This window comes from Chenopodium quinoa, unplaced genomic scaffold (assembly GCF_001683475.1).
Source record: "Chenopodium quinoa cultivar QQ74 unplaced genomic scaffold, ASM168347v1, whole genome shotgun sequence".
Classification (NCBI taxonomy): Eukaryota; Viridiplantae; Streptophyta; class Magnoliopsida; order Caryophyllales; family Amaranthaceae; genus Chenopodium; species Chenopodium quinoa.
This window is the reverse complement of record NW_018742733.1, coordinates 738,690-763,071: the sequence shown is the minus strand read 5'-3', so window position 1 is coordinate 763,071 and position 24,382 is coordinate 738,690. Positions and strand designations below refer to the sequence as shown.

Below are 24,382 nucleotides of genomic sequence, written 5' to 3'. Positions count from 1 at the left end.
TAATAAACATTTTTACAATAAACTTCAAAGATTCAAGCAAATATTAGCATCCATAACTACATAAATTTTGATCCCCAATTAGATTCACATAGTGCAATAAACTTGATGTCTAAGATTGTACATACTACTTATAAATATATATAACAAAATAAAGAAAATATAGACAGTAGAGTTTATACAACTCCATGGAGTGACAATAATGGACTAGCATAAGTGTCAATCATGCATGATCAAATTAAGTCTTCATCTTCGTCTTCAATGACTTCTTCTTCTTGTTCATCAGTCATGTGGTTCACCCCCTGTAAAATAAAAGGAAATAAATAATTCAACAACATTCCTAAATAGGAATTTTCGTGATAAAATTTTATTAGTGTTTTGTTAGTGTTGTATTATAGATAATGGAAATTGTAGTACATGAATAAAAATATTTATAATTTCAAATCAATTCCTGAAATAGAGTTGCCCATTGAATAATCACAATTGGGATGATTTCATTACAAATAATCTATACAATGTCAAAACTAACTTCGCTCAAAATAACCTCCTCTCCAACTAAGTATTTGAGATGATTATTACTGATTAGGTATGTCTTAAGTTGGTATTAAAACAGTCCTCAAATTCAGCATTACACTATTAATTTACTCTTTTTAAAAACATTATGTACCTGATTAGATGTAGATGCAGACTGAAGTGGAAGCATTCCTTCCATATTATCTTGAAAATTAGCATCCTTCTCCGAGTGATCATCAAGCAATAAAGAGCCAAACACACCAAGGTCAAAAGACGTGTGAGGAATTTGTTGTTGAAGTTGAGAGAAGAGGGATCGAAGACCATTGGCTAACTCCACTCTATCTTGCTGCCTCCTATCTTCATAATATTTTTTACCCTCAATAGGAACTATGTAATGTTTCTGCAGCAATACAAAAAAAAAAGTAAGTAATACTAAATCTGAACAATATAGAAAAAGCAATGTTTCCAATTCTTCAAAATTATTCAGAGATCCTAGTAGAATTACTTATTAAATGACATAAAGGAGTGTAGACTATTTGCATAAAAAATTGCATTGTGTATATGTTGGAAGTAATGAAGTTTGTTAATTTGATGTTACTAGTAATTGGACATATATTTATAAAACAGATATAGTATGACAGGTTATTTAATGCAAAGAACTGGACCAAAACAGCACTGGTGTTTCTAAGTTACATGAGAGTTTGACTAATCAGAAAAGAAACTATAGGAAAACTGGAGTTACTTCATGCTTCTGGAGGCAAGAATTAGCTCTTACTAGTAGCTACTAGCACGTAGAATTGTTTTCTATTTATTCTTTTTAATTTTGTTTGTAGCACATTTGAATGCTCAAGTCCATTCTTTTACAGGTTATTTTATTAAAACAAATTTCATTGGCTACCTATTTGAGGGTAGACTTGTGAGAGTTCTTAAAATACACTACTGCTGCACACACATAGTTGGTCCTCTTCTAGGCTTATCCATTCCACCTAACATGAACAAAGATATTCCAAAATTATATAAAATAATGATTGATCATATGTAGGTATACATTTTATAATTTTTAAATATAGAAAAGAAAGAGAGCTTGCCATTTTCTTTATCATTCTCATTTTGATCTAAGTGTCTGACTTCCAATTCTAGTGTTTCAACAGGTTCTCTTCTTATAACATGATGTTGTGATGCATGACTAGGGGTAGATGAGCCACCAGATGAACTTTCTGTCGACATTTCTTAAAAGCTGAAGCAATTTTCACTGATTTTTGAGTCACAGCCTTCATTTTGCGAATCTGTGAATGTGAAAAAAAAAATAAAGAAACAAGTACGATACTCTAACATATATAAATACATTATATGAAAAAGAACAATGTCTATCTAATTAAAAAAAAGTTCCACACTCAATATTAAATTATCTTTGACCATGCTTTATAGCTTCCTCAATCTCCATGGAAGAATAATTAAATAGTATCAAAATCAAGATAAGACACAACTCTTATTGATATATTCTTAGAATATTTGATCAGATTATTTTGAGGTGTATTCATCTATTCTTTGTTTAAGTTTTCCATACCCTAATAATCTCTAACCTTCACAATATATATAATGCATACAAACAAAACAACAATAAAACATTTTCATGGCCATAAGGATGGGAATAGTGCACACATTAGAAACTTTTTAAGCAACTACAATTAAAATGCACATAACATCACAACACTTTATTATTTAAGCAGCATTAACAAGTGTAAAGAATAGAGACATGCTAAGATAATTCATTTCATGAATATAATTACCTTCCATGGAATAGACTTGGACTTGAGATTACATTTAGAATGTGGAATAGGTAACTCTTCACCGCAGGAAACAAGCTCATGCTCCATATCAGAATCTTGGTTAGGCTGATAAATCTCATTATCCTCTGAAACCTTTTTTATTTTAGCCTTACTACGACTGCCTCTATTGTTTTGAACTAGTGCCATCAATGACTTGGCCTGATCCTTCAAACCTAGCTCTTTCATTTTAGACCCATTTTCTTTGATCCTTTCCATTCTAACTCTCTCATATCCCGGTGTTCTTGGTTCACGAGTCTGATGCTGATCACCAGAACCTCTTATAGCTCCAAGCTTAGTTAATTTTTTCTTTTCCATACTTGAAGCTAATAAAATTTGAAAATAAATCCAATGAAACAGAAGAAAAAAACACATATATGTACATATATAAGCTGTCACAAAGCAAGCTTGTATAAAATAAAAAGCAAAAACTAAGCTAAGGGGTAAATATATGTAAACTAACCAACAAAACACAAATAATTAATCAAAGAGAAAAAAAATAAAGCATCAAGTTGATGATTTTTATTACGCAGTAGTGTTAAACCGTAGTAAATCAGGTTTCTGCAACTGCTAGTCTCATGCTATGTGGGTTTGAACTTTATGCACTATCCATAGTATTTCAATCTATTTTTCAGGTCTGGCCCGGAACCGGACCTGTTAATTCAGGTCCGGTCCCCGGTCCTCATAATTACCCAATTCAGGTCCCCGGTCCAAACAGGTCCGGTCCAGGTCCGGTCCGGTTTTGGACCGGTGTACACCCTAATCCATACGCCAAATCAAACCTTTATAACTCAATTAGAGTTCATCTACAACATTATGAAAATAGAAATCCTCGAAGTATGAATCAAACTATAAGTGGAATTTAAATTTATGAAAAATAGAAGTACACATAAGAAACCAAACGAAATTAAGATTGGATTAGAGCACTTTGTTATTGGTCAATCAATTGGATCATGAATTATTGCATAGTCAGCATCATGTGTTGTTAGTAACTAATACTAGTCCTCAACTTCTAGTTTCTCAATTTCAATTTAAATTTTGGTAATGTACAATAGTACATAATAGAACCCTGTAGCCTACGGCCTACCCATAACTTGTCTTAAACCTCCCCCCACCCCCTCTCTCTCTTTATCTCTCTCACCAATGAATAATATGCAAAATAGAGTAAATGAAAGTGGGTATTGCTTATAGTATTAATATTTGAAATTATACATCCAAAATTAGATGTTTTCTTTCAACGTCACTGTTTGTATGCCAAAGTGCCTAACTTACATTTTTGATGAAATTCCACAGTACAATAAATGAAAATTCAAATTACATGCATATAATACAATCATTAGAGTAAAATCAACACATGCTTTTCAAGTAAAATCTATGGATAGTGAGGGAAGCAGATCAAGAAGTGAAACGTGAGTAACTGTTTCTTAGTGGGAAATTGTTGGAGCCAGAAAAATTTCACCATGTTCGCGAGTTTTGGAGATGAAACCGGCAAACCTTTGTTTTTTTTTTTTTTGGAAATAAATGTCCAAGTTCTATCTGTTATTCTTGTATATAATCTTAGTATGAGCTCTTTCCCAAATTAAAGTCAAGAAGAACGCAATTCCCAAATTGCAGCCAAAGTTTTAAGAATTCCCATTCTACCGTCCACGTAAGCACTGGTTAAAAAACCGGTTTTTTTTTTTTCCGGTCCAAGGTAAACCGCTACTTGAAGTAGCGGTTTCTTTGCAATAAACCGCCACTTCAAGTAGCGGTTTCTTAGTTTAAAACCGCTACTTGAAGTAGCGGTTTGTTTACAAAAAACCGCTATTTAATGTAGCGGTTTATTTTGGAAAACCGCTACTTCAAGTAGCGGTTTACTTTGAAAAACCGCTACTTGAAGTAGCGGTTTACCCTGGACTGGTTTTTTTTTCAAACTTGCATAATCACTCAAAAAAAAAAACCTGCAAGTTGTGTACCTGTAAAATATGAGATATATAGCATATTTTCAACACAACCACCATAAATAACAAGTTTATGAAGATCTAAGGAAGTCGAAATTGCAAAGTCGAATATTTTTCAATTGATTAAATATAACAAAATCCAATTCTAAGCATTTACAAAAAAATTAGTTTAGTTCCAAAATATACACTTAGCTCGGGCGTTGCTTCTTCCCATGAGGTGACGATGAAGATGATGCAGCTGTCTCCTCTGGAATGTCATCCAGGCCAACTCCAACCCCAGACGTAGTGTTGCTACGCCGTCGGTTTCTCTGATACTGGCGATGCACTAGTGGAGGAGATGTCATGATAGTATGCTGAGAAGGAGTCGGTGGACGGAAGGCACGTGCTGAATGGCCTCCACGATGAGGTGGTGGTCTGATCGGCATAGTGTGCACAGTAGAAGATGAAGACGTGGACGGTCGAGGCTGCTGAATAAGGTGTGACTGCCCCACCCTAGACAAGGTTTGGCCACAAAATGATGTAAAACCCTGCATCGTCTGTATGGCAAATGGTATAGCCGTCTCTGGTGGCAAGTGGGAGATGGTCTCAGTAGCTCCCGATAGCTGGACGTGCAAATCAGCAAATGCATGTGCCTACATTTAAGTGTAGTTTTAATGTTAGTAAAATGAAATCAAAAACGTAAGAACTAGATTGAAATGAAGTGAAGTTCATACAAGCAGGAGGTCCGAGGTAGCTGGCTGGTAATGACTCGGGGGGCGCTCCTGCGAAGGTGGAGTAATGACCAGTCTCGTGATGCGACGGTACCAAGCCATGTACTCTGTCATGGCCGGGGAAGAAGTCCCAGTGAACGGGTATCCCTGGACGACTAATGCCTCTCGTCGACTCCACTCGTGTACATGGTCTGAATGCCGAATCTCCCAATTACGCTGTCCCCTTCGATCCTTCCTGTGTAGAGCAACGTCCGTGTCTACATCCTGTGGGATCGGCTGGTCTAACCCGAACTGACGAAGGACTCGGTCTGGGAGGTGGAACTCAACGACGTCAAAGCATATCAGAGGTGCCCGTGAACGCCAAATGTGCATGTCTGAGCGACAAATCTCCGGAAGTCGATCCATCACCGCCTCAGTATATGGCTGCCAAATCATCTAATTCCCAAAACAAGTATGTCAACATGTATATGACTAACATAATGGAAGAAATACAATGCACAAAAAAAAAAGAAACACCGATTGTACCTGGTCCTCGCGCTGATGGTCAAACGCATCTCTGTAGTATGGTAGTCCAGAAGCAGTATGCGCACACGATAGATGGACACGTAACCACCTGTAAAGACATGTTAATAATAATTCTTGAAAGATAGAATTGTAAGAACATGAACTTGAAGCAAACATTGTACCTGCACGCCAAAGGGTCAACACCTCGCTGATGCTGAGTCCCCAAAATGTCATCCTCATCCTCAGCCTCAGGGTCCTCCTGTGGCGGATCTCGAGGCCTCCTAATGTATGGTCGGCCAATAGTAATATGCTCCCACGACCACAACTGTAGTAGGATGAGCGGGCCTCCAATCTGTCTTGAATCTCGCTGACATCCTCGACATAGCTGCCGATACAAAAAACCAAGAGTCGCACTCCCCCAGCTGTAGGTCGAAGCTGTCCCCCAGTCTCGAAGGAACGGCAAGTAGTAGAGTGACACAGCATCGCCACTCTTGTCGGCGAACAGAATAGATCCCATGAGAGTGAGAATGTAAGCACGGCTATGGCGCTGAACTGTCAAGTCATCAGCTCCCTCTGGCATCTGTGAGAAGTGACGTCTGAGCCACGTCAACTTCAAAGTAGATCCCTCCAGAAACGGCTTACCGTTATCATCATGGCCAGGTCGAACTCCCAGCAACTCCTCAACTAGGTCATGCCATCCCTCAAATGGAGGTCCAATGACAGGAGGGCCGTGCACTCTCAGACCTAACAGGACGGAGACATCCTGTAAAGTAATGGTGGCCTCACCTACCACTAGGTGGAAAGTATGTGTCTCCTGCCTCCACCTCTCAACCAACGCCGTAAGAAGAGATCGATCAAGCAAAAACCCTCCTCCCAAAATCCTATGTACACCGTAAAACCCAGCAAGCCTGACGTACTCTAGTACTCCGCCATCTACCCTCCACTCACGTCCCACGCTGACCATATGCTCCCTAACTGAGAGAACTCTATCAGCTACGCCACTCCAAACATCGTGGCTCCTATGGGAAGTCTGCAAGCGTAGAACAGATGGATCAACTGGGCCTGGACGAATCACCGGCTCCATGGGACCTACACGATAACAAAAAATTGAATTAATGTTAAGCGTTCGAGAAAAAACATAAATATTAAACAAGAATATATAATTAATCATGTTACCCAGATGATCCAAATCCACCAATAAGAGTAGGACATGTCTTCTTGTTATGCCCAGGTCGCCGACAAACACTGCATGCCTTCTTCACACGATTGGGACGCTCATCCATTTCATTTCGAATTCTAGTGGACCGTCGGCCAGGGCCTCTTTTCAAATCTGGGTTGGCAATAGTAGTAGGACCATTGTAAGCTAACCAGTGGCAAGGATCAGGAACTGGTGCAAAACACTTCGCGTATGAACGCCTATATTCGGCGGTCATGAAAAAAGAATCCACAAAGTCTGCATGTGATAGGCTTCTATGACGACAAACTGCTAGTACATGAGAGCATGGGAGCTTGTATATTCTCAATTTCTCACAAGTACATGTCTTGCTCAACAGATTCACAGCGTGGGAGTTACCACCTTTACCAGCTTTTCTTCTTCCACGACCGGTCCTAACCTGATACAACCCGATGGCATCATAGTCAAAAGCAACAACCTCATGGTGCACGGCTTTCTCCATGTTGGCTTCTATTGTCTTCTTAGCCTTTTCCGATAACTCATGGCCCTCTTCAAGTCTTCTTTTACTCCAACTTCTTCTAGTTGCAAAATAGGAGTTAACCCGGAAAAAGGTCATTTGCACTAAAGCGGTTATCGGGAGACATCGAGCCCCCTTTAAGACTCCGTTGAAAACTTCCGACATGTTTGTAGTCTTCACACCAAACCTGAAACCACCATCATGATGAATGGACCACTTACTGTACGGAATTTCCATCAAGTACCTACGGGCCTCTACATTCAAGTCACCAATTTTGTTGATGTAGTAATCAAACTTCTTCTTCTGCCTTGCAGTAGCTGCTTTGCCAAAGAGGTTCTTTATGACGACACTTTTAAATTTTGAGTTCACATTAGAAGTCAAGTGTCGTGTACAGTACTTGTGGTAGGCATTGGGCTCCTCCCAATCACTTCCAACTTCTTCCATTGCTGCTAAAATACCAGCATGTCTGTCAGATATCACACATAGCCCTTTCCTATCTGTAACTCGAGCACGAATACAAGCCATGAACCAAGACCAACTATCATTGTTCTCTCCTTCGACAACCGCAAAAGCAAGGGGGAATAGTTGAAAATTGGCATCCGTTCCCATAGCAATGAGTAGAGTGCCTTTGTATTTGCCATATAAATGAGTGCCATCAATGGTGATAAGGGGTCTGCAGTGACGGAATCCATCAATACATGGCTTGAATGCCCAAAAGACTCGTTGAAAAACATGTGTTCCAGGAACCGTACACTCTAACAACCTCCACTCAACAACAGTTCCAGGATTTGATTCCTTGAGAGCTTGCATGTACTTAGGCAACTGTTCATATGAACCCTCCCAACCCCCATAAATGAGTTTTATTGCCTTTTGTTTCGCTAGCCATGCTCTCTTGTAGGTTATTTGGAATCCATCAAATTTCTCTTTCACAAGTTGCACCATTGTCTTGATTTTCAATGAAGGATCAACGCGAATGACATCTAGAAGAGCATTGCAAACGAACTCGGAAGTCAGTAGCTTATGATCTCCCGAGTCGATGTCACCAACACAGTTACTTGCATGAGGGCCGTTGTACCTCACAATTTTAAACGTAGAGAGTGTTGGATCTTTCACTCCTCTAAGCCTCCACGAACAACTACATTGTTCTTTCCTCTTGCACTCAACAACATATTTCTCTGGCTCTGCCTCCACAACTCGAATTGTTTGATTTCTAGCTATGGAGTAAGATTTCACAGCATCTTTCAGTTGTTGCAATGAGTCAAACTGCTGACCAACCTCAAATTCTCCCCCATTGTTATATGTCTCATTTCCTAACCAAGACATCCATGAGTTATTCAAACGAGGATCAACTTGCGCCACTTCATTGAAGTCTGAAGTGGGGGCGCTTCCTTTAATTGCCTTATCACGAGCTTCAATTACCTCTTCATCATCATCTTCATCAGTGTCATTCATCTCTGCATCGCCAAATACATCAACATTGTTTGGGTCAAGAGAATCAAGAATGCCTTGTGGTTGTGTGCTTGTCGAGGTTCCAACATTAGGCGATGAGGCCGGAGACCTAAACTGTGAGAGATGGTCATTGACATAATGTGGATCAACAAGCATTCTTGTGAATGACCCTATGCCCACACTTTGAACACCAGTGGAAAATGGTTGATCCACACTACCAAAAAAATCCATCCCCGAAAAGGAACCAGTGTTAGTTTGCACAACTAGCTCCTTTGGAACTTGTTCAATGAACAATTGCATTGCAACAGAAGAACTCTGAGTCACAACAATCCACATAGCTCTAACAGCGTTGTCGTCATTTAACGGAATTGCAACATATGCCCCAGCCATAGGATAACGCATAACCACCTTCAACTCCACACCTCTAGGATCAACACTCAATTCTTCATATAGCTTGTTCAGAACTTGTGAATATGTCATCGCAGAATGTACAAACACAAATTTTTGATTCCCACCCCTATACGTTATATCGCTATCTTTGTGGACAATTTCTCCACCCCAATAGCAATATAGAGGGTAGTTCGGAACCTCCATGTTTCATTCTAGAAAAGACCATTATTAATCAAAGATATTAGATTGCAAAAATTCATTAACAGTGTGGCAATGTCCTAACATCAAGCAAGCAAACTACACAATTATAGCAACCTAAACTGAGCTATGAAGGTCTTAATACCTCTTGAAGCTCAACATGGGCATAAGTCATGACTACATGTACTTTGAGCTCATGTACTTTGTGTATAGAAGCTCTATTTTCACTTTCAAAATCAGCAATTATAGCAACCTAAACTGAGTAATGTGATCGAAACCATTAATAATTCTACAAGGGTTATATGTAAGGTAAGTAAATCAACAACAACAACCAAAACCAACCACAAACATACATACAATTCTGAAACTCAATAACAACAACAATAAACAAGAACACTAACAACAACAACACAACCAAAACCGAAACTCAATAACAACAACAATAAACAAGAACACTAACAACAACAACACAACCAAAACCAACAACAACAACACATACATACAATTCTGAAACTCAATAACAACAACAAACTCAATAACAACAACAAACCCAATAACTGAATACAAAAAATAATTAGGGCACTTACCACAAACAAGAAGATCAGCACGTTTCTTCTTAAATTAGCGAAGCCGACCACTAAAGTCGAACCCTCGGCGTCAACAGCGGCGGCCTTCGTTGCTGAGGAATGCTCCGGCGGCGTCGGTGGATTCCTTGGCTGCGCCGGCTTCCGTTGAAGGAGGTGTGATTTTGGTGGAAGGCGTGGATGGGATTTTGGTGAGAAGACGAAAATGAAAGAGGAAAGTGAAATCGGGAAATTATACTTGCTAGAAAACCGCTACTTGAAGTAGCGGTTTATTAAACAAAAACCGCTACTTGAAGTAGCGGTTTATTAAAAAGAAACCGCTACCTGAAGTAGCGGTTTATTAGTAAAAACCGCTACTTCAGGTAGTGGTTTTGCTGTAGACCGGATTTAAAATTTCTTCCCCCTGAACCGGTGACGTGGACGGTACTTTGGGAATTCTTAAAACTTTGGCTGCAATTTGGGAATAGCGGTTCTTCTTGACCTTAATTTGGGAAAGAGCTCTCTTAGTATAGCTTAATATATTGTCTAGATTCATAGGTTTCATCACCCATCCAACGGTACTAGTGTACTACTTTTTTTTAAAAAAAATTTATTAATTTATTTTCACTCTTATCTATTCACAAATAAAACAATTACAAATTTTGTACACGGCTGGTCACATGGTGCGACAAGGGTTACTTGTATGGCGTTAATTGTATTTTGGGGTTACTTGTAAGGTGTTACCGATTTTTGTCGGGGTGTTACTTGAAGGTGTTACTTGTATTATGGGGTTACTTGTAGGGTGTTACTGGTTTGGTATGGGGTTTGGTCGGAGGTTACTGATAGGAGTTACTCAGAATACAAGTAACACCTACAAGTGACCCTGTAAATCATTAAATGAAGGGTTTTTATTTTGGTGAAAATAATTGGTACTTTAAAATCTGTTCATTTCAATTCAGTTCTTAATTTCCTTCTCTTATAAAATATTCATTTCAGCTCATTTCAAACTCTTTAGCAATAATGAAACTTAACAATAAATATAATTTATTTTACCAATCTATACTTTTCACTATAATAAAATTAACAGATCATGTGAATATGTGAGTAAAGATTATTTTTGAAGAATAAATCAAGATAAAGACTTTAAATTTAAGATGGATGGGTTAGTTAAGTTGATATTAGTTTATAGTATAGATAGATAGATTAATGAAAAACATGTAGAGATCAAAATAAATATCAATCCTCAATACCTAAGGGTTTCTAATCTACCCAATACCCTATAATCTCAATTCTCATACCCACCTCCCCCCATAAAAAATTTCAATTCATTGTATTAATGAAGAAGTATAGAACCCATTCCAACAATAACAACTAAACAACTATAATTACACTAGTATGATTTATTTCTGGTATGAGATCAATCGATTCCAAGTATATCATTTCGGTACATTTTAATGAACCAAATCAAACACCCCCTAGGTTGAATGGTAAATTGTACTCGATACTTGAAAGTCACTTATTAGTCCCTCGTACGAACTTTTAAAAATTTACCTTTTCAAAACCTTATGTTAACTTATATGTCATAAAATAAGTAAAAATAAACTTACAGTCTTTGGAATATGAAAAAAAAAATATACACACTCAATTACAAGGAGAACCAAAGACCCCCTCTTTTTATGGTACACAAATGAACAATAACTATCAAAATAACCAAATACTACAATCCCACAAATGTGAAAGTAAAATTGTATAGATTGTTAGGAAAATAAAGTATTTAGTTCAATAGTCACAAAATGTCCATGCAATTATATCTAACCAAACTCCATCCATTGTTGTGTTTAGGCATTAGTTGATCAAACTAAGGATTTTCATGACTTAGGGCCTGTTCATATTTACTTAATTTCAATTCAGTTCAGCTCCAATCAGTTTAGTTAAGTTCAGTTTAGTTCAGCTCCAATCAGTTCAGTTCAGCTCCTAATTTCCTTCTCTCATAAAATATTTATTTCAGCTCATTTCAGTTCAGTTTAGTTCAGTTCAGCTCCAATCATTTCAGTTCAGTTCAGTTCAGTTTAGTTTAGCTCCAATCAGTTCAGTTCAGTTCAGCTTCTAATTTCCTTCTCTCATAAAATATTTATTTCAGCTCAGTTCAGTTCAGCTCCAATCAGTTCAGTTCAACTCAGTTCAGTAAATGTGAACAGGCCCTATGCTCAACTATATACTTCTTTCAAAAAAAATAAAATAAAATAAAACTAAACTACATACCGATTTTATTCGATCTAATCAACATAACAACACTTTTATTAATTCATTTTATACTCAATTTGATTAAAATTCGACCTGAAAATATTCAATTACCTGACTTGGTGTTGACCTTATCTAAAATTCGACCTGAAAAAAATCCAATTACTAGACTTGGTGTTGACCTTAACTAAACCCAAAGTTGACTCAAATCGACTTTACCCGGTACTTAGCTATCTAAACCGAATTGTGATCAACACATTATTTATTCAAAACCAATAAATCCCAATGATTGAAGATCTAAATTCAATCTAACTCTAGTTCAAAAAAAATTCGATCTAACTCGAAACTTCTAAAACCATTTTTATATCCAAAACTACTCACGACCCGATTTAACCCGGCCCAAAACTATGGTGCCCGAATTAACATCATGTCATTAATCTTCCTCAAATGGTTTCGTTTTTATTTCATACCTAACTATTCAATTTTATGCAGCAACACTCCTTCTCTTCTTTCTCCTCCATTGAAGCGTACTCTAAAATCTGCATTGAAGCATCTTCTGAGCTTTCTCTCCACCATTGATATATCTTCTGAGGTAAGATTTCATTCTATAATTGCTAGAATGTCAATTTCACAATCTAGGTTTTGATATTACATTATTACCTAATTTTTATTTCAATTGTGAATGTAGTATTAAATTGACAATTCATCAAATTATAAAGTGGATTATGAACTATTGATTATCATTGCTGAAATAAAAGCTTATAGGTAGCTAATTTTGTAATTAGTTTGATATTTGTATCATAGCTCAGCAGTCTGAACTCAGCTCATTTTTATTGTCACAAACATATAAAATGCATAGGTTAATTAATATGGTATGCCAAGTTATATATTGTACACTCATGGACCTTTTCAAGATTAGTAGACAATAGTCGTTCTTGATTTGGCTTTAGCTATTTGCCTACTTCCTCCTTTGGTGCTCTGCTATTCCCTTTTTCCTGTCTAAATTTTTTATTACTAACATAAGCAATCTAGAGAATGACACTATATCATAGTTAACAGTATACGATGTATTGCGGGGGTAACATAAGTAGATGATCCTGTGTTGTCATTAGAATACGATGTATTGGATCTTCTGGTTTTTGTTATTGTTCACTCTGGCTAAAGTTCTTTTCTTACATCCAAGTTTGACTGTGAGCTTTTACATTTTTTATTTGGTACTCATGGGTTTAATTGATTTCCATGCTTATGTTACAATCATAATCGTGTTGTATTCCTTTTCAACTAGCATAAGTAGCTATAATTGTTCTTTTGTGTGTGTCTGTGCTAGTTATCAAATCTTGCAATTTCTCTACTCCCCTCTCTAGCACCTCTCTAGGGGTATGACTCAATTATGGTATTGTAATCTTTAATTAATTTGTAATAAAATATACTACTTTTTCTTTGATTGTTTATCATCTAAGTTTTGATGTGAGTGAACTTTGCTGATCTAACCTTTTGTCCTCAATATAAGATGATATGTTGCTTTTATAAAACTACATTTTGTAAAATAATGTGGCTTTTATTTAAGGTATCAAAGTAGCTTTCAAATAGTAGGGACATTTAGTATGGGGTAGCTATTTCCAGAATTTGTTGATAAAGCTTCCAAATATGCATTTTAATCACATAATTATTGTTTTGTTATTTTGTTTTAGCCTGACCAAGGATTTATTAGTTGTCTCTTACTTTATTACCCTTGTTGTTGACTCTCCTTATAACTTATAGTGTTACAGTCTTTACAGAGTATTAAGTTATGGAAAAATCCAATAAAGATTGGATTGATGCACCCCAAATTTCCGAAGAGTAAATCAAAGGAGTTGAGAATTTTCTTGATTTTGCATTTCTAAATTCAACCATGGACGTTGAGGAAGATGATGAACCAGAAATTTTATGCCCATGTACGAAGTGTGTTAATAGATACTGGTTCCCTAGAGAAGTGGTATATAATCACTTAATTGCTCATAGATTTAACAAGAGGTATAAAGTGTGGAATTTTCATGGCAAAGGATTGACAACAGGGTCTTCTTTAAGCGGAGGCGGGCATCAACGTGATAATCAAAACACATTAGACAATATGGGTGAAATGATTAATGATTTATTCAGAGATGTTATGGGAGGTTCAATCTCCGAAGCAGAAGGGGTTCACAAGGGTCCTGATGAGAGTGCTAAAAAGTTTTATAAACTGTTAGAAGATGCAAAAGAGGAATTATATCCAGGTTTTAAGGATTTTTCAGTGCTTTCATACACAGTGCGACTATATCTCCTTAAATGCCTTAATGGGTGGAACAATTCTTCTTTCGATGAGTTGATGAAGCTTCAGTGTGCTGCCTTTCCATTTGCAAAGCTCCCTACTTCTTTTCATCATGCTAAAAAAATGGTGAAGAACCTTAGACTTGATTACAAACGAATTGATGCGTGTCCCAATGATTGTATGTTGTACTGGAAAGAGCGTGCAAATGACAAGTCTTGCCATGTTTGTAAAGCTTCTAGGTGGAAACTAAATGAGAAACAAAAAGAGGAAGGTGCACTACCCGACGAAGGAGTTCCTGCAAAAGTTTTGCGTTACTTTCCTCTGAAACCTCGTCTACAAAGGTTGTTCATGTGCTCTAAGACGGCTGAACTCATGACATGGCATGAAACTGATCGTAAGAAAGATGACAAATTAAGGCACCCTGCTGATTGACAAGCTTGGAAAGATTTCGATATTACACATCCTCAATTTGCAAGTGATTTTCGAAATGTGAGGCTTGGTCTTACGACTGATGGTTTCAACCCTTTCAGAACTATGAGTGTGTCATATAGCATTTGGCCAGTCGTTTTATCCATTTATAATTTGCCTCCTTGGTTGTATAATAAGTCTGAGTATAATATCATGTCTTTGATTATACCTGGTCCATCTTCTCCAGGTTATGATATAGATGTGTATTTGCAACCATTAATCGAGGAATTGAAGGAGTTATGGGAAGTTGGAGTCGACACTTATGATGTTGTGAAAGATGAAACATTTTCTTTAAGGGCAGCCTTGTTATGGACAATTAGTGACTTCCCTGCTTATGCAATGTTGTCGGGATGGAGCACAAAAGGAAAATTTTCTTGCCCGAATTGTAATCATAAGACTTGGTCCAAATACCTGAAGTATAGTAAGAAAATGTGTTACATGGGGCATCGTAGCTCTTTGAAAGAAAATCATCCATGGCGTCGTAATAAAAGAGCTTTTGATGGTAATGTAGAGACAAGGCCTCCTCCTACTAGATTGTCGGGTTGTGATGTATTGGAAGATTTAGAAGGGTTTGAAAATAAGTTTGGGAAAACTCAAAAGAAGGGCAGGAAGAATTTTCCTTGGAAGAAGAAATCAATTTTCTTTGAGCTTCCTTATTGGGAAACAAATACCTTGCGTCATAATCTTGATGTAATGCACATTGAGAAAAATATTTGTGACAGTGTGCTTGGTACTTTGCTTGATATTCCAGGAAAGACTAAGGACCATGTGGCAGCCCGCTTTGATTTACAAGATATGGGTATAAGAAATGAACTCCATCCAAAGAGAACTAATAATAGAGGGAAGCGTTTATACTCCAAAGCTTGTTTTTCGTTATCTTCTAATGAAAAAGACTTGTTCTGCAGTGTGATAAAAGGTGCTAAGTTTCCTGATGGTTGTGCATCAAACATCTCCAGATGTGTCCAATCCAATGAGCGGAAGGTCACTGGTTACAAGAGCCATGATGCCCACTTTATGCTTCATTATTTGCTCCAAGTTGCTGTAAAGAATACCTTGCCTAAACAAGTAGCATCGACTTTGATTAGGCTAGGTTCCTTTTTTAGGGGTCTTTGTAGAAAAGTTCTAAAGCCTAAAGATCTTGACGATCTTAAATCCGAAATCATAGAGATACTTTGCCTACTTGAGAAGATATTCCCCCCAAGTTTCTTTGACATAATGGTCCACCTTCCACTTCATCTTGTTGATGAGGTAAGGCTTGGGGGCCCTGTTCAAGGCCGTTGGATGTATCCAAAAGAGCGTTATTTGGGTAAATTGAAGTCATATGTGAAAAATAGAAGTCAACCGGAAGGCTCCATTGCAGAGGCCTACTTGGCAGAAGAATGCCTTGTGTTTTGTTCTCGGTATCTTCACGATGATTTTAGTTCAAAGTTGAATCGAGCTCCTAGAAATGATGATGATACTGCATCCAATGAAGATGAAAGCCTTTTTCCAAATGTTGGACGGCCTTTAGGGGTAAAAAAGAAAAGTAAAGGCAAAAAGGTTTCTTTAGATGAAGACACTTTGATGAAAGCTCATCGCTATGTACTCTTTAATTGTGATGAAATCAGTGATTACATAAGGTCAGTAAGTAATTTTAAATTGGTATAATTTCATATTAACTATATTTAATCTTTATTATTTATAATTGACTTATACAATTAAGTTGCTTTGTGATATATATGTAGTGAACATCAAGATTTAGTGAATCGTCAAAGAAGTCAAGGTACACGGAGTAAGCGGAGTAGGTGGGCGAGAGCACAAGAACATAGTCATGATATTGGAGCATGGTTCAAGGACCGTGTACGGGAAGAAAATATTTCCAAAGAAATCAAGGCTTTATCCCAAGGGCCTGACTATACTATGAGAAGTTTTAAAGGGTACCTAATAAATGGTAACAAATTTCATACAACTGCACATGAGTCAAAAAGGAAAACTCAATGTAGTGGAGTTAGTGTAACATCTTCAATGTCGAGTTTTGCAAGTTCTAGGGATCAAAATCCTGTTGTAGGGGACGTCAAATATTATGGCGTGGTGGAGGATATTATTGAGTTAGATTATTTTGGACATTTTAAAGTGGTATTGTTTCGCTGTAAATGGTTCCAAGTGGAGCAAGATGAGTTTGGGCTAACATGTGCAAATTTTAAAAGTTTTTGCTATACTAATGACCCTTTTGTGATTGCTAATCAAGTAAACCAAGTTTTTTATGTGCAAGATTCCAAGGAAAAGCATTTGCATTATGTTATGGAAACTATCCCCGGAGACTTCTTTGATATGAGTGAAGAATCAGATGGTGATGTTGGAGTTTCTTATTGGAATGAATCTACTAGCGATGGTGCTCACCCAGGGGCAACTATTGATGATGACTATGATGTTAGTTGGTTGAGAGAGGACTTGCTTGCCACTACTGTCGACGTTCCAGAATACATGTTAGATATGCAAGCAGAGCCGGAAATTGATGATTCGGATGATGAAATCGAGGACGATACTTTATGGGATTTCATGCAAGCAAGTGAAGATGAAGCTTAGGAAATATTATTGGTCCTTTCTAGTATTCTTTTTTTTTTAGTGTACTATGAAGTAATAAAAGCTTATGGATTTTAGCTTAAACAGTTTTTATTTGGTTTGACTGCAAAAATGTTTTTGTTTTAATGATCAAACGTGTCTTTTTTTTTGGGATTATTTGTTAATCTGTTGATGCTTGATTAGTAATAGTTGAAGATATCATATTGTCATAGGGATATGGTTGAATATTGAGAAATGATTGTGCAACAATGAGGTATGATGAGTTTTTGGTATGGTTTCTTATTATCTTTCAAAGGAAAGGATTACATAGACTGTTTTTGCACTTATACACCTTTGCTGGTTACTGAAGCTACTTTCATTTTATCCAGATACGTTAGTCTTCTACAGCAGGTCCCAGCCACGTAACTGATATAACAAGAGAGGTATAACTTCTGGTATTTTCCTTAAAAAAAATTAGTAACTTGTTGTCTTCAATTTTTTGTTGGCTGCACTGATTTCATTTTCTAGTTTTATTTAATAGGCTATTAAAGAGGATGCCAATGATATAATTTCTATTGGTAGTGATCAAGCCTTGATGAGGTGTGTTTCTCTCTACTCCCAAGCTCTATCTAAAGCAATTGCTTTCAGGCTTGAATAATTTCGTAAAGAAATTTGTTTGAATGTTCTGATTTGCTATTAACTCTAAACACGTACTGATAGCAAATTTGCCACTTCTCTACAGATTTAGAAAGGTAGTGACAAGTTTCTTTTTGTTGTATTCCTTACTAATGGCCAGACCTTATACACCTGCTGCCCTGACCTCTACCTCTCTTTGTTGATGTCTTAGTGTACTGCTGCTGCTTTGTACTGTTGTTGTTACCTGTTGCTGTTGAAACTCTAATTCTGTTGCCCAGTTGATTTGAGTTGTTGCACCCCTAACTATACACTTGCTGCCAATGTGGCAGTGCCACAAGGTTGCTGCTGATGAGATGTTAGCCTATATGGTGATGTGACATGGCAGTATGGCACAATTTTGCGTGTGTGATTATGTATACCTGTGCTTCTTTGCGTGGTATTGATTTAGATTGAAGAACAATACCAAATTGGATTATGTCAAGACACTAACTCTCATAGTAAGGGGCATTGTTCGATAAATCTGGATTATGTTTTGCATAAATACAACTGATTTTTATCCCAACATTGCAAAAATCAACTACTAACACTATTATTAATCCTAATGAGTAATAACCTTTGTTTCATGTTTTAAGACACAAACACACATAATTAGGGGTATTAAGTCATGATTTGATCATTTTTAGGTCTAGTTTTGTGTTAATGAAGCATTTTCAGTTCCAAGTTTACAACCATGTATCAGCTAAATCTCCCCTCGTTCTGCCATTAGCTGCCAAAAAGTTCTCTCTAGTCCTTTACACACGATTTTTGCTCTGAACTGGAGTAAAGCATGAGTTCCTCTCAATCTATTTCATTGATTTTTATGATATGCTTGTTTGCATTAGCTAAGTGATGCATGGAAATTTTATGTATGTAAAATTATGAGCTTTATAATAGGTATAGTGGTACACTTTTGGAATATTATTGTGCTGGTGTTTGTTGAGTATTCAAGTATACATTCATTCATGTGTTGTTTATGTCCTAAGCTGAAGTAAATTTAACAGGAACTTGAAAATTCTTTGCCTTAAGGGAACACTAGCTCCGGAACTTCACCAACTGCTACACATAAAGTCTATGTAAGAATATACGTAGTATTAAAACAAATGAAGTATAATACTGTATATAGTTGTTGTTCTTTTTTATCTTGCATTTATGTCACTCTGAAGTCTTTTGCAGCATATTAAGGAACAATTCCTTTTCTGGATTCATACCTGAAGAATATAGAAATTTGAAAGAGTTGGAGTTGCTAGACTTGGGTTACAATAGATTTTGCGAACCAATTCCACACAAAATTGAACAAAACATCCCAAACCTGTAAGTTGCTGCAACATTTTTGCGTACATACTACAGAGAATATTCTAAATACAATGTTGTTTTCTCTTTAGTCATTACGCCCACCCCTATTTAATCTGCAGTTTATTAAACAACAATGGATCATCCTGCCACGTCTCTTGATGTAGAAGATACAACGCTTCTTGAGGTTCATGAAGATAAGAGCCAGCTGAGTAATTATCTTGAAGTATACCACATCCTAGGTAATGTGGGACATTACACATGACTGTAGGGAAGATTTACAGGTTACTTATTAGCAATACGTCTACAAGAGAATTTCTCTGGCTACATGTTAAAGCATTAAGCCCTTGCATTAATATTCCTCTTAAATGAAACTGTTTAGCTTAGAAATGATCGAGATTAAAGGATGTGCTTCTTTGAGGGTAAAATGTCGTTTTCTTTGGTGAAGTCTTGATGACAACTTGCTCTTAACCTTAGGCAAAATGATCATGCAGAAGAGGTTGTACATTCAAGGATACTACAGGAGCGACTTTGAAGTGAAGCTCATGGTTCTGAGCAACTATTTACACCTGATGAGGCACGTGCAGGTGGTGAAGCTAATCATGATCATTCTGATGCATCTCCAGATGGAAAGATCCTACCACTTCTTAGCCTTTCGCTCAAGTTTTGTGTGTATTTAAGAATTTTATCATTCCTGTTATATGATTTCATTCAACAATGAATTGCATGTGATATGTAGATTTGTAGCTTGATTTTACAATTCTCATATTAGTTTTTGATTGAGAGTTTGATTTGTGAAGTTTTAGGATCAATTTGCTTTTGTTTTATGGGTTTTAGTTTGATTATCTTAATTTGCTATTCAATGTTTGAGCTTTATCAGCTTGATAATGCATATTGATAAGCAGCAGGGAGCAACCAGCTGCCACCAGCAGGCGACTACATCCAGCCAGCAGCTAGCCACAGGCAACAGGCAGCAGCAGTAGCTAGCCACAGGCAACAGGCAGCAGCATGTAGATGTTGGAATAATATCAGTTCTTGCTTAAATCAGGTAAAAATATGCTGAATTTACGTCATGCTTAATTAAGCATTCTAGCTTTAGCAGATTTGGTTTGGTTTGGTTACAAAAGTATTGATTATTTCGGACAAAGAATAAGAATTCGTTTGAGAAAATTTTATTTTGGATGAAATCATGTTGGTAACTAAAATTAGATACTTATACGTACTAGAATTCTCACAGATAAATGGTATATATCCCAATTATACACAAAAGTTATCATATTGTGGGGATTTTGTGAGTTGATTATATTGATGATATTTTTACTGCTGCCATTTTAGATTTTGGAATTATAATTTTTTAGAATTAGATTTTGGGCTGAAATAATGATATATTTATTTTTTTTGTTTAAAAGCTATTTTATAAACATGATTTCTTTAGGATGCATTTCCATGTTTATAAATATGATTTATGTTTTCCGGATGCCTTTATCTTAATCTCACACTGCACATTGTACAAATCAGCAGAAGAAGAGGTGCTGATATGTGGGTGGCGTCTGATAAGTGCTGGTCTTGTAACAACCGAGTTTTCGTCCCAATCAGCAAGCAGCCAACCACAAGCAGCAGCTAGCTGCCACCAACAGGCAATCGCCATCAGCACCAGCTAGCTTCTAGCAGTAGGCAGTCGGAACAATCCCTTCACATCAATCAGGAATATGATTGATGTGAAGGGATTGTAGAGTACAGATAACCTGGAATGATTTTCATATTTACCCTAAAAGCAATTAAAGATGCCACACAATACTGCCACCAAGGGAGGAAGAGGCTATCAGCCTATTTTGCTATAGCAAGAAGATGAATAATGTAATCAAAAGAAAGAAGTTGCAGTTTGTGAAGAGTTCTTGAAAACATTTGACAGTCATTTGAACTGGCAGGAGACTTTAATGATACTTGAGTTACTCACATTCTGTTTGAATCACTAGCACATTTTTTCTCTGAATATGATTAGATTTGTGTTCTAATTTGATTTTAAGAAGTGCCTACTAATGGCCTGCTGCTACCTTGTTGTACTACTGCTACCCGCCTTCGCGCCTTCTACATTGCGCTGCTGCTGCACATTATTATTGTCTTTTTTTTCCTATTTTTTTTTTTTTTACATAGCAGCCAGTTTTTTGTAATTCTTTTTATTTTTAAATTATTTGTATGGTATAATTAACATCAAATTCTACTTGTATGAAAATAGTAACTTTTACATATATATTCTATTTTCTACATTCATTTAGCTTAAAAATGATGTTGTGAAATGTCAAATTCACCAACCATATATGCACTGGCCTGGTTGAATTTGTGAGCCTTTAAGGTTAGAATTACTAGTGCTAGTCATTTTTTTGCACTTGACGTTAACGTTTTCAAATTATTGAATAGTTAATAATTTTGTTCCTATTGACAATAATTTGTTTATTATTATTATTTTAAAACCAATGTTCTAAATAATAACATGTATTATGCAAGGCAATGAAAACACATAAAACATTCGTTGTCTTAGATACCTTGAAAAACCATTTTTAAAATTATTGCATTAGCAAGAATTTAATTGTTGTGATCTTTTTAGACAACATTTAAAATAATTGTTGTCTTATGTAAAAATAAATGGCTACATTTTACATATTGCTGTCTTACATAATCTAAAGCAACACTTTTTAAACCGTTGCATTGTCATATAGTACAGATTGTTCAAGATCAAGGTAACAAACAAGTATTGTTGCCTTTTACTACCAAAGGCAACGTTTGTCATTTTGTTGCAATTTTGTCCGTTGCCTTTTCTCATTTTTTTTGTAGTGTAATTTGTGCGTTGTTGAATTTTTGATTCCAGGATTATGGTTCTGTTATGCTAGGCATTATTTCGCAAAGATGGAAACATATGCTGGCGTTTGTGCTATAATTTAATGATCTTACATATGTGGCTCTTGAGTCAAGTTTATTATATATTATCATCTCTAGTTTTGAATATGGTTTCTTTCTTCTGAACCGCTCACAAGAGTATAGTGATCATTGATCATTTTTTTAATTTCTTGCTTTAATTTGTGTTAGTGAACTTGAGAGCAAAAACAATTATTTGATTTTAAACTCAATAACTTACTCTGGCCATCTAAGTTTTTATGAATAATATGATTTTGTTGTTTTTGATATTTTTTTAAGTAGGTGATCATTGTAATATATTCAGTGTATGCTTTTGCTTGGTGTGAAATATCTTTTAAAGTGATTATGTTTTGAGGGTATAATAATACCATCTTACTTGTGTGATCAATCATGTTTGTTTGATTGGTTGCTTAATAAAGATACAATAGAGTGTTTATACTTATTTGCTATGCGTTCTGTTTGTTGTGTAGTGGGTTAGCTTTTTTTCTTTGAGAAACAGTGTTTTCTTTAGATTTCTGTTTGTTGAGTGGTGCCTGTTGTTGGGTTTCATCTTTTGGAGTATTCGTATCCTTTTAATTACTATCAAGGTTGTATAACAATATGTTTGCTTTCAGTTGTCCTGAAGGTATACATAATTACTATGTCCTAGGACAACTGAAAGCAAACATATTGTTATACCTTGATACATAAAAATACCTTCTGGAGTATTAGTTATTGTCAAATTGTTCAAATCATCAAATGGTTATTTGCGAATTGAATTCTGATATTAAGTTTGTGCTATAGGCAGCAACAATGATTTCTACTAAACCACACCCTCTCATAGTCGTGGAAGAGTGTAATACCCAGATATTTTACGATTTTATAAAATATATTTTATGGAAAAATAAATAAAATAATTTTTAATTCCTATTTTATGTCCAGTAGAACTCTTATTTACGAACTATAAATTATCTTAAACCCTAATAAAGTTATTGTATTTTAGAAAAAAAAAAAAAAGGGAGCAGTGGTTTTCGTTTTTTGTGCGTGCTTTATGTTAACTAATACCAAAACTTTGATTCTTCATTAAATTTTCTTTTTCATTCAACAATTTCCATCATCCATCATATCAATTGTTTTGTTTGATGGTTACATCATGATGAGATCAATGGAGAAGCCACATGATATTTTTTTTTTTGGTAAAATCAAAGCCTATGATAGCCTATTTCTTGCCGTAGTCCGAAGTGAATTCATCCGTATGGTAATCACACTAAATTATAGAGATGTTTGTATTATATTTTGTACTATTATTATATGTGATATGATTTATTAATAGTACTCCTTGTATATATGATTAATTATTATGATATTGTATGATTTGATTTGATTTAAATATTATATTATTTTTGTTGTATATAATTGATTGTACAATTATTTCTAGGGTTTTAATGTTGTTGTTATAGGGAGTATTGTTTTATCGAGGTTTTAAGGTTGTTAATGCAAAGTATTATTTTTGAGTTGTGAGTTAATTATAGTTGGGAACTAGTATTATTTTCCTAAGAGTTAAGAAGTTTTTGAATCGAATTCTTATGTTTTTTTGGGAACCTGTGCCATTATTGAGATATTATTAATTAATTTGTAAATGGTTATTTGATCGATGTATGAGATCAAAAGGTTGAAAATTATTTTGTTATTGGTTTGAGGCTCGGCGTTATAGACCTTAGTCCTTGACATGTTGGTAATGAGATAATGATCATAAGTTAAGAATGAGGTACAATCTTTATTAATTATTTTTCTATGGACCCCTACAGTGGGAATTGGCCCGTATGTGGTCTGGTTCAAGGTGTTTTCTGGTTATTGGGAGTATTCAAGTTTTTATACTTGTTGGTTTGTTATTCGAATTACCCATGTCCAAGGCTAGGTATAAAAGAAAGAGCATGACACATTAATTGGTTATGAGTTAATTGAGTGAAGGATTGTGTTATTATTCGAGGTTGAGTTGACAGAGGTTATTTTCATAGTACAATGAGTAATGTAGTTTCGAACTACATTATTTAATTGATATATTAATGTTAATTATTATATTATACACTATATTCTGATATGTGGTGATTACTCAGTTTTTGCTGACGTGTGTGTTTGTTTTTGTTCTGTTACTTGTGTTTGCGGCCATGTCTTTTTCTTATGGTGGTCCTGCAACGATCTATTTT

At 35.9% G+C, this 24,382-nt stretch overlaps 4 protein-coding genes across 13 annotated transcripts; 1 reads left to right on the top strand and 3 right to left on the bottom strand.

Annotated features, from left to right (window-relative positions):
* LOC110723484 lies at window positions 1–1,619 on the bottom strand. Its single transcript, XM_021902840.1, has 3 exons — window positions 1,599–1,619; window positions 665–910; window positions 1–299 (listed from the first exon to the last, which is right to left on the bottom strand). The coding sequence occupies exons 1-3, from the start codon at window positions 1,617–1,619 to the stop codon at window positions 231–233; spliced, it is 336 nt and encodes a 111-aa protein (XP_021758532.1). The 3' UTR covers window positions 1–230.
* LOC110723483 lies at window positions 1,460–2,654 on the bottom strand. The gene is made up of 3 exons (XM_021902839.1): window positions 2,301–2,654; window positions 1,599–1,796; window positions 1,460–1,496 (listed from the first exon to the last, which is right to left on the bottom strand). The coding sequence occupies exons 1-2, from the start codon at window positions 2,652–2,654 to the stop codon at window positions 1,671–1,673; spliced, it is 480 nt and encodes a 159-aa protein (XP_021758531.1). The 3' UTR covers window positions 1,460–1,496; window positions 1,599–1,670.
* A 1,718-nt stretch (window positions 2,655–4,372) lies between these two features.
* LOC110723718 (serine/threonine-protein phosphatase 7 long form homolog) lies at window positions 4,373–10,034 on the bottom strand. Of its 3 annotated transcripts, none has more exons than XM_021903084.1 (5): window positions 9,806–10,034; window positions 5,673–6,579; window positions 5,512–5,599; window positions 4,990–5,421; window positions 4,373–4,908 (listed from the first exon to the last, which is right to left on the bottom strand). In XM_021903084.1, the coding sequence occupies exons 2-5, from the start codon at window positions 6,572–6,574 to the stop codon at window positions 4,465–4,467; spliced, it is 1,866 nt and encodes a 621-aa protein (XP_021758776.1). In that variant the 5' UTR covers window positions 6,575–6,579; window positions 9,806–10,034; the 3' UTR covers window positions 4,373–4,464. The 3 variants fall into 3 exon arrangements, with proteins under 3 accessions (XP_021758776.1, XP_021758775.1, XP_021758774.1); XM_021903083.1 differs by lacking the exon at window positions 9,806–10,034 and adding an exon at window positions 6,667–6,787; XM_021903082.1 differs by lacking the exons at window positions 4,373–4,908; window positions 4,990–5,421; window positions 5,512–5,599 and adding an exon at window positions 6,667–9,232 and having other exon boundaries at window positions 6,423–6,579; window positions 9,806–9,835.
* A 1,954-nt stretch (window positions 10,035–11,988) lies between these two features.
* Window positions 11,989–21,548, top strand: LOC110723717. 8 transcript variants are annotated; one of them, XM_021903079.1, is made up of 9 exons: window positions 11,989–12,614; window positions 13,792–16,396; window positions 16,502–17,761; window positions 17,860–17,918; window positions 18,995–19,066; window positions 19,167–19,304; window positions 19,406–19,525; window positions 19,778–20,331; window positions 20,802–21,548. In XM_021903079.1, exons 2-3 carry the CDS (start codon window positions 14,844–14,846, stop codon window positions 17,340–17,342), a joined length of 2,394 nt encoding a protein of 797 aa, XP_021758771.1. In that variant the 5' UTR covers window positions 11,989–12,614; window positions 13,792–14,843; the 3' UTR covers window positions 17,343–17,761; window positions 17,860–17,918; window positions 18,995–19,066; window positions 19,167–19,304; window positions 19,406–19,525; window positions 19,778–20,331; window positions 20,802–21,548. The 8 variants fall into 8 exon arrangements, 7 of the variants coding, with proteins under 7 accessions (XP_021758771.1, XP_021758773.1, XP_021758768.1 ...); XM_021903081.1 differs by having other exon boundaries at window positions 19,761–20,331; XM_021903076.1 differs by having other exon boundaries at window positions 13,801–16,396; window positions 19,406–20,331.
* The last annotated feature ends 2,834 nt before the right edge of the window (window positions 21,549–24,382 follow it).

Excerpts from the sequence above, each read along its gene's own strand:
- LOC110723484 (XM_021902840.1), bottom strand. The coding sequence starts at position 1,619 with ATGAGAATGATAAAGAAAATG. Across the intron at positions 911-1,598 it reads TGAGAATGATAAAGAAAATG|AAACATTACATAGTTCCTAT; the intron begins GCAAGCTCTCTT and ends GTATTGCTGCAG. Across the intron at positions 300-664 it reads CTGCATCTACATCTAATCAG|GGGGTGAACCACATGACTGA; the intron begins GTACATAATGTT and ends TTTATTTTACAG.
- LOC110723483 (XM_021902839.1), bottom strand. The coding sequence starts at position 2,654 with ATGGAAAAGAAAAAATTAACTAAGCTTGGAGCTATAAGAGGTTCTGGT. Across the intron at positions 1,797-2,300 it reads CCAAGTCTATTCCATGGAAG|ATTCGCAAAATGAAGGCTGT; the intron begins GTAATTATATTC and ends TCACATTCACAG.
- LOC110723718 (XM_021903082.1), bottom strand. The coding sequence starts at position 9,224 with ATGGAGGTTCCGAACTACCCTCTATATTGCTATTGGGGTGGAGAAATT. Across the intron at positions 6,580-6,666 it reads GGTGGATTTGGATCATCTGG|GTCCCATGGAGCCGGTGATT; the intron begins GTAACATGATTA and ends GTTATCGTGTAG.
- LOC110723717 (XM_021903076.1), top strand. The coding sequence starts at position 14,844 with ATGAGTGTGTCATATAGCATTTGGCCAGTCGTTTTATCCATTTATAAT. Across the intron at positions 16,397-16,501 it reads GAAATCAGTGATTACATAAG|TGAACATCAAGATTTAGTGA; the intron begins GTCAGTAAGTAA and ends ATATATATGTAG.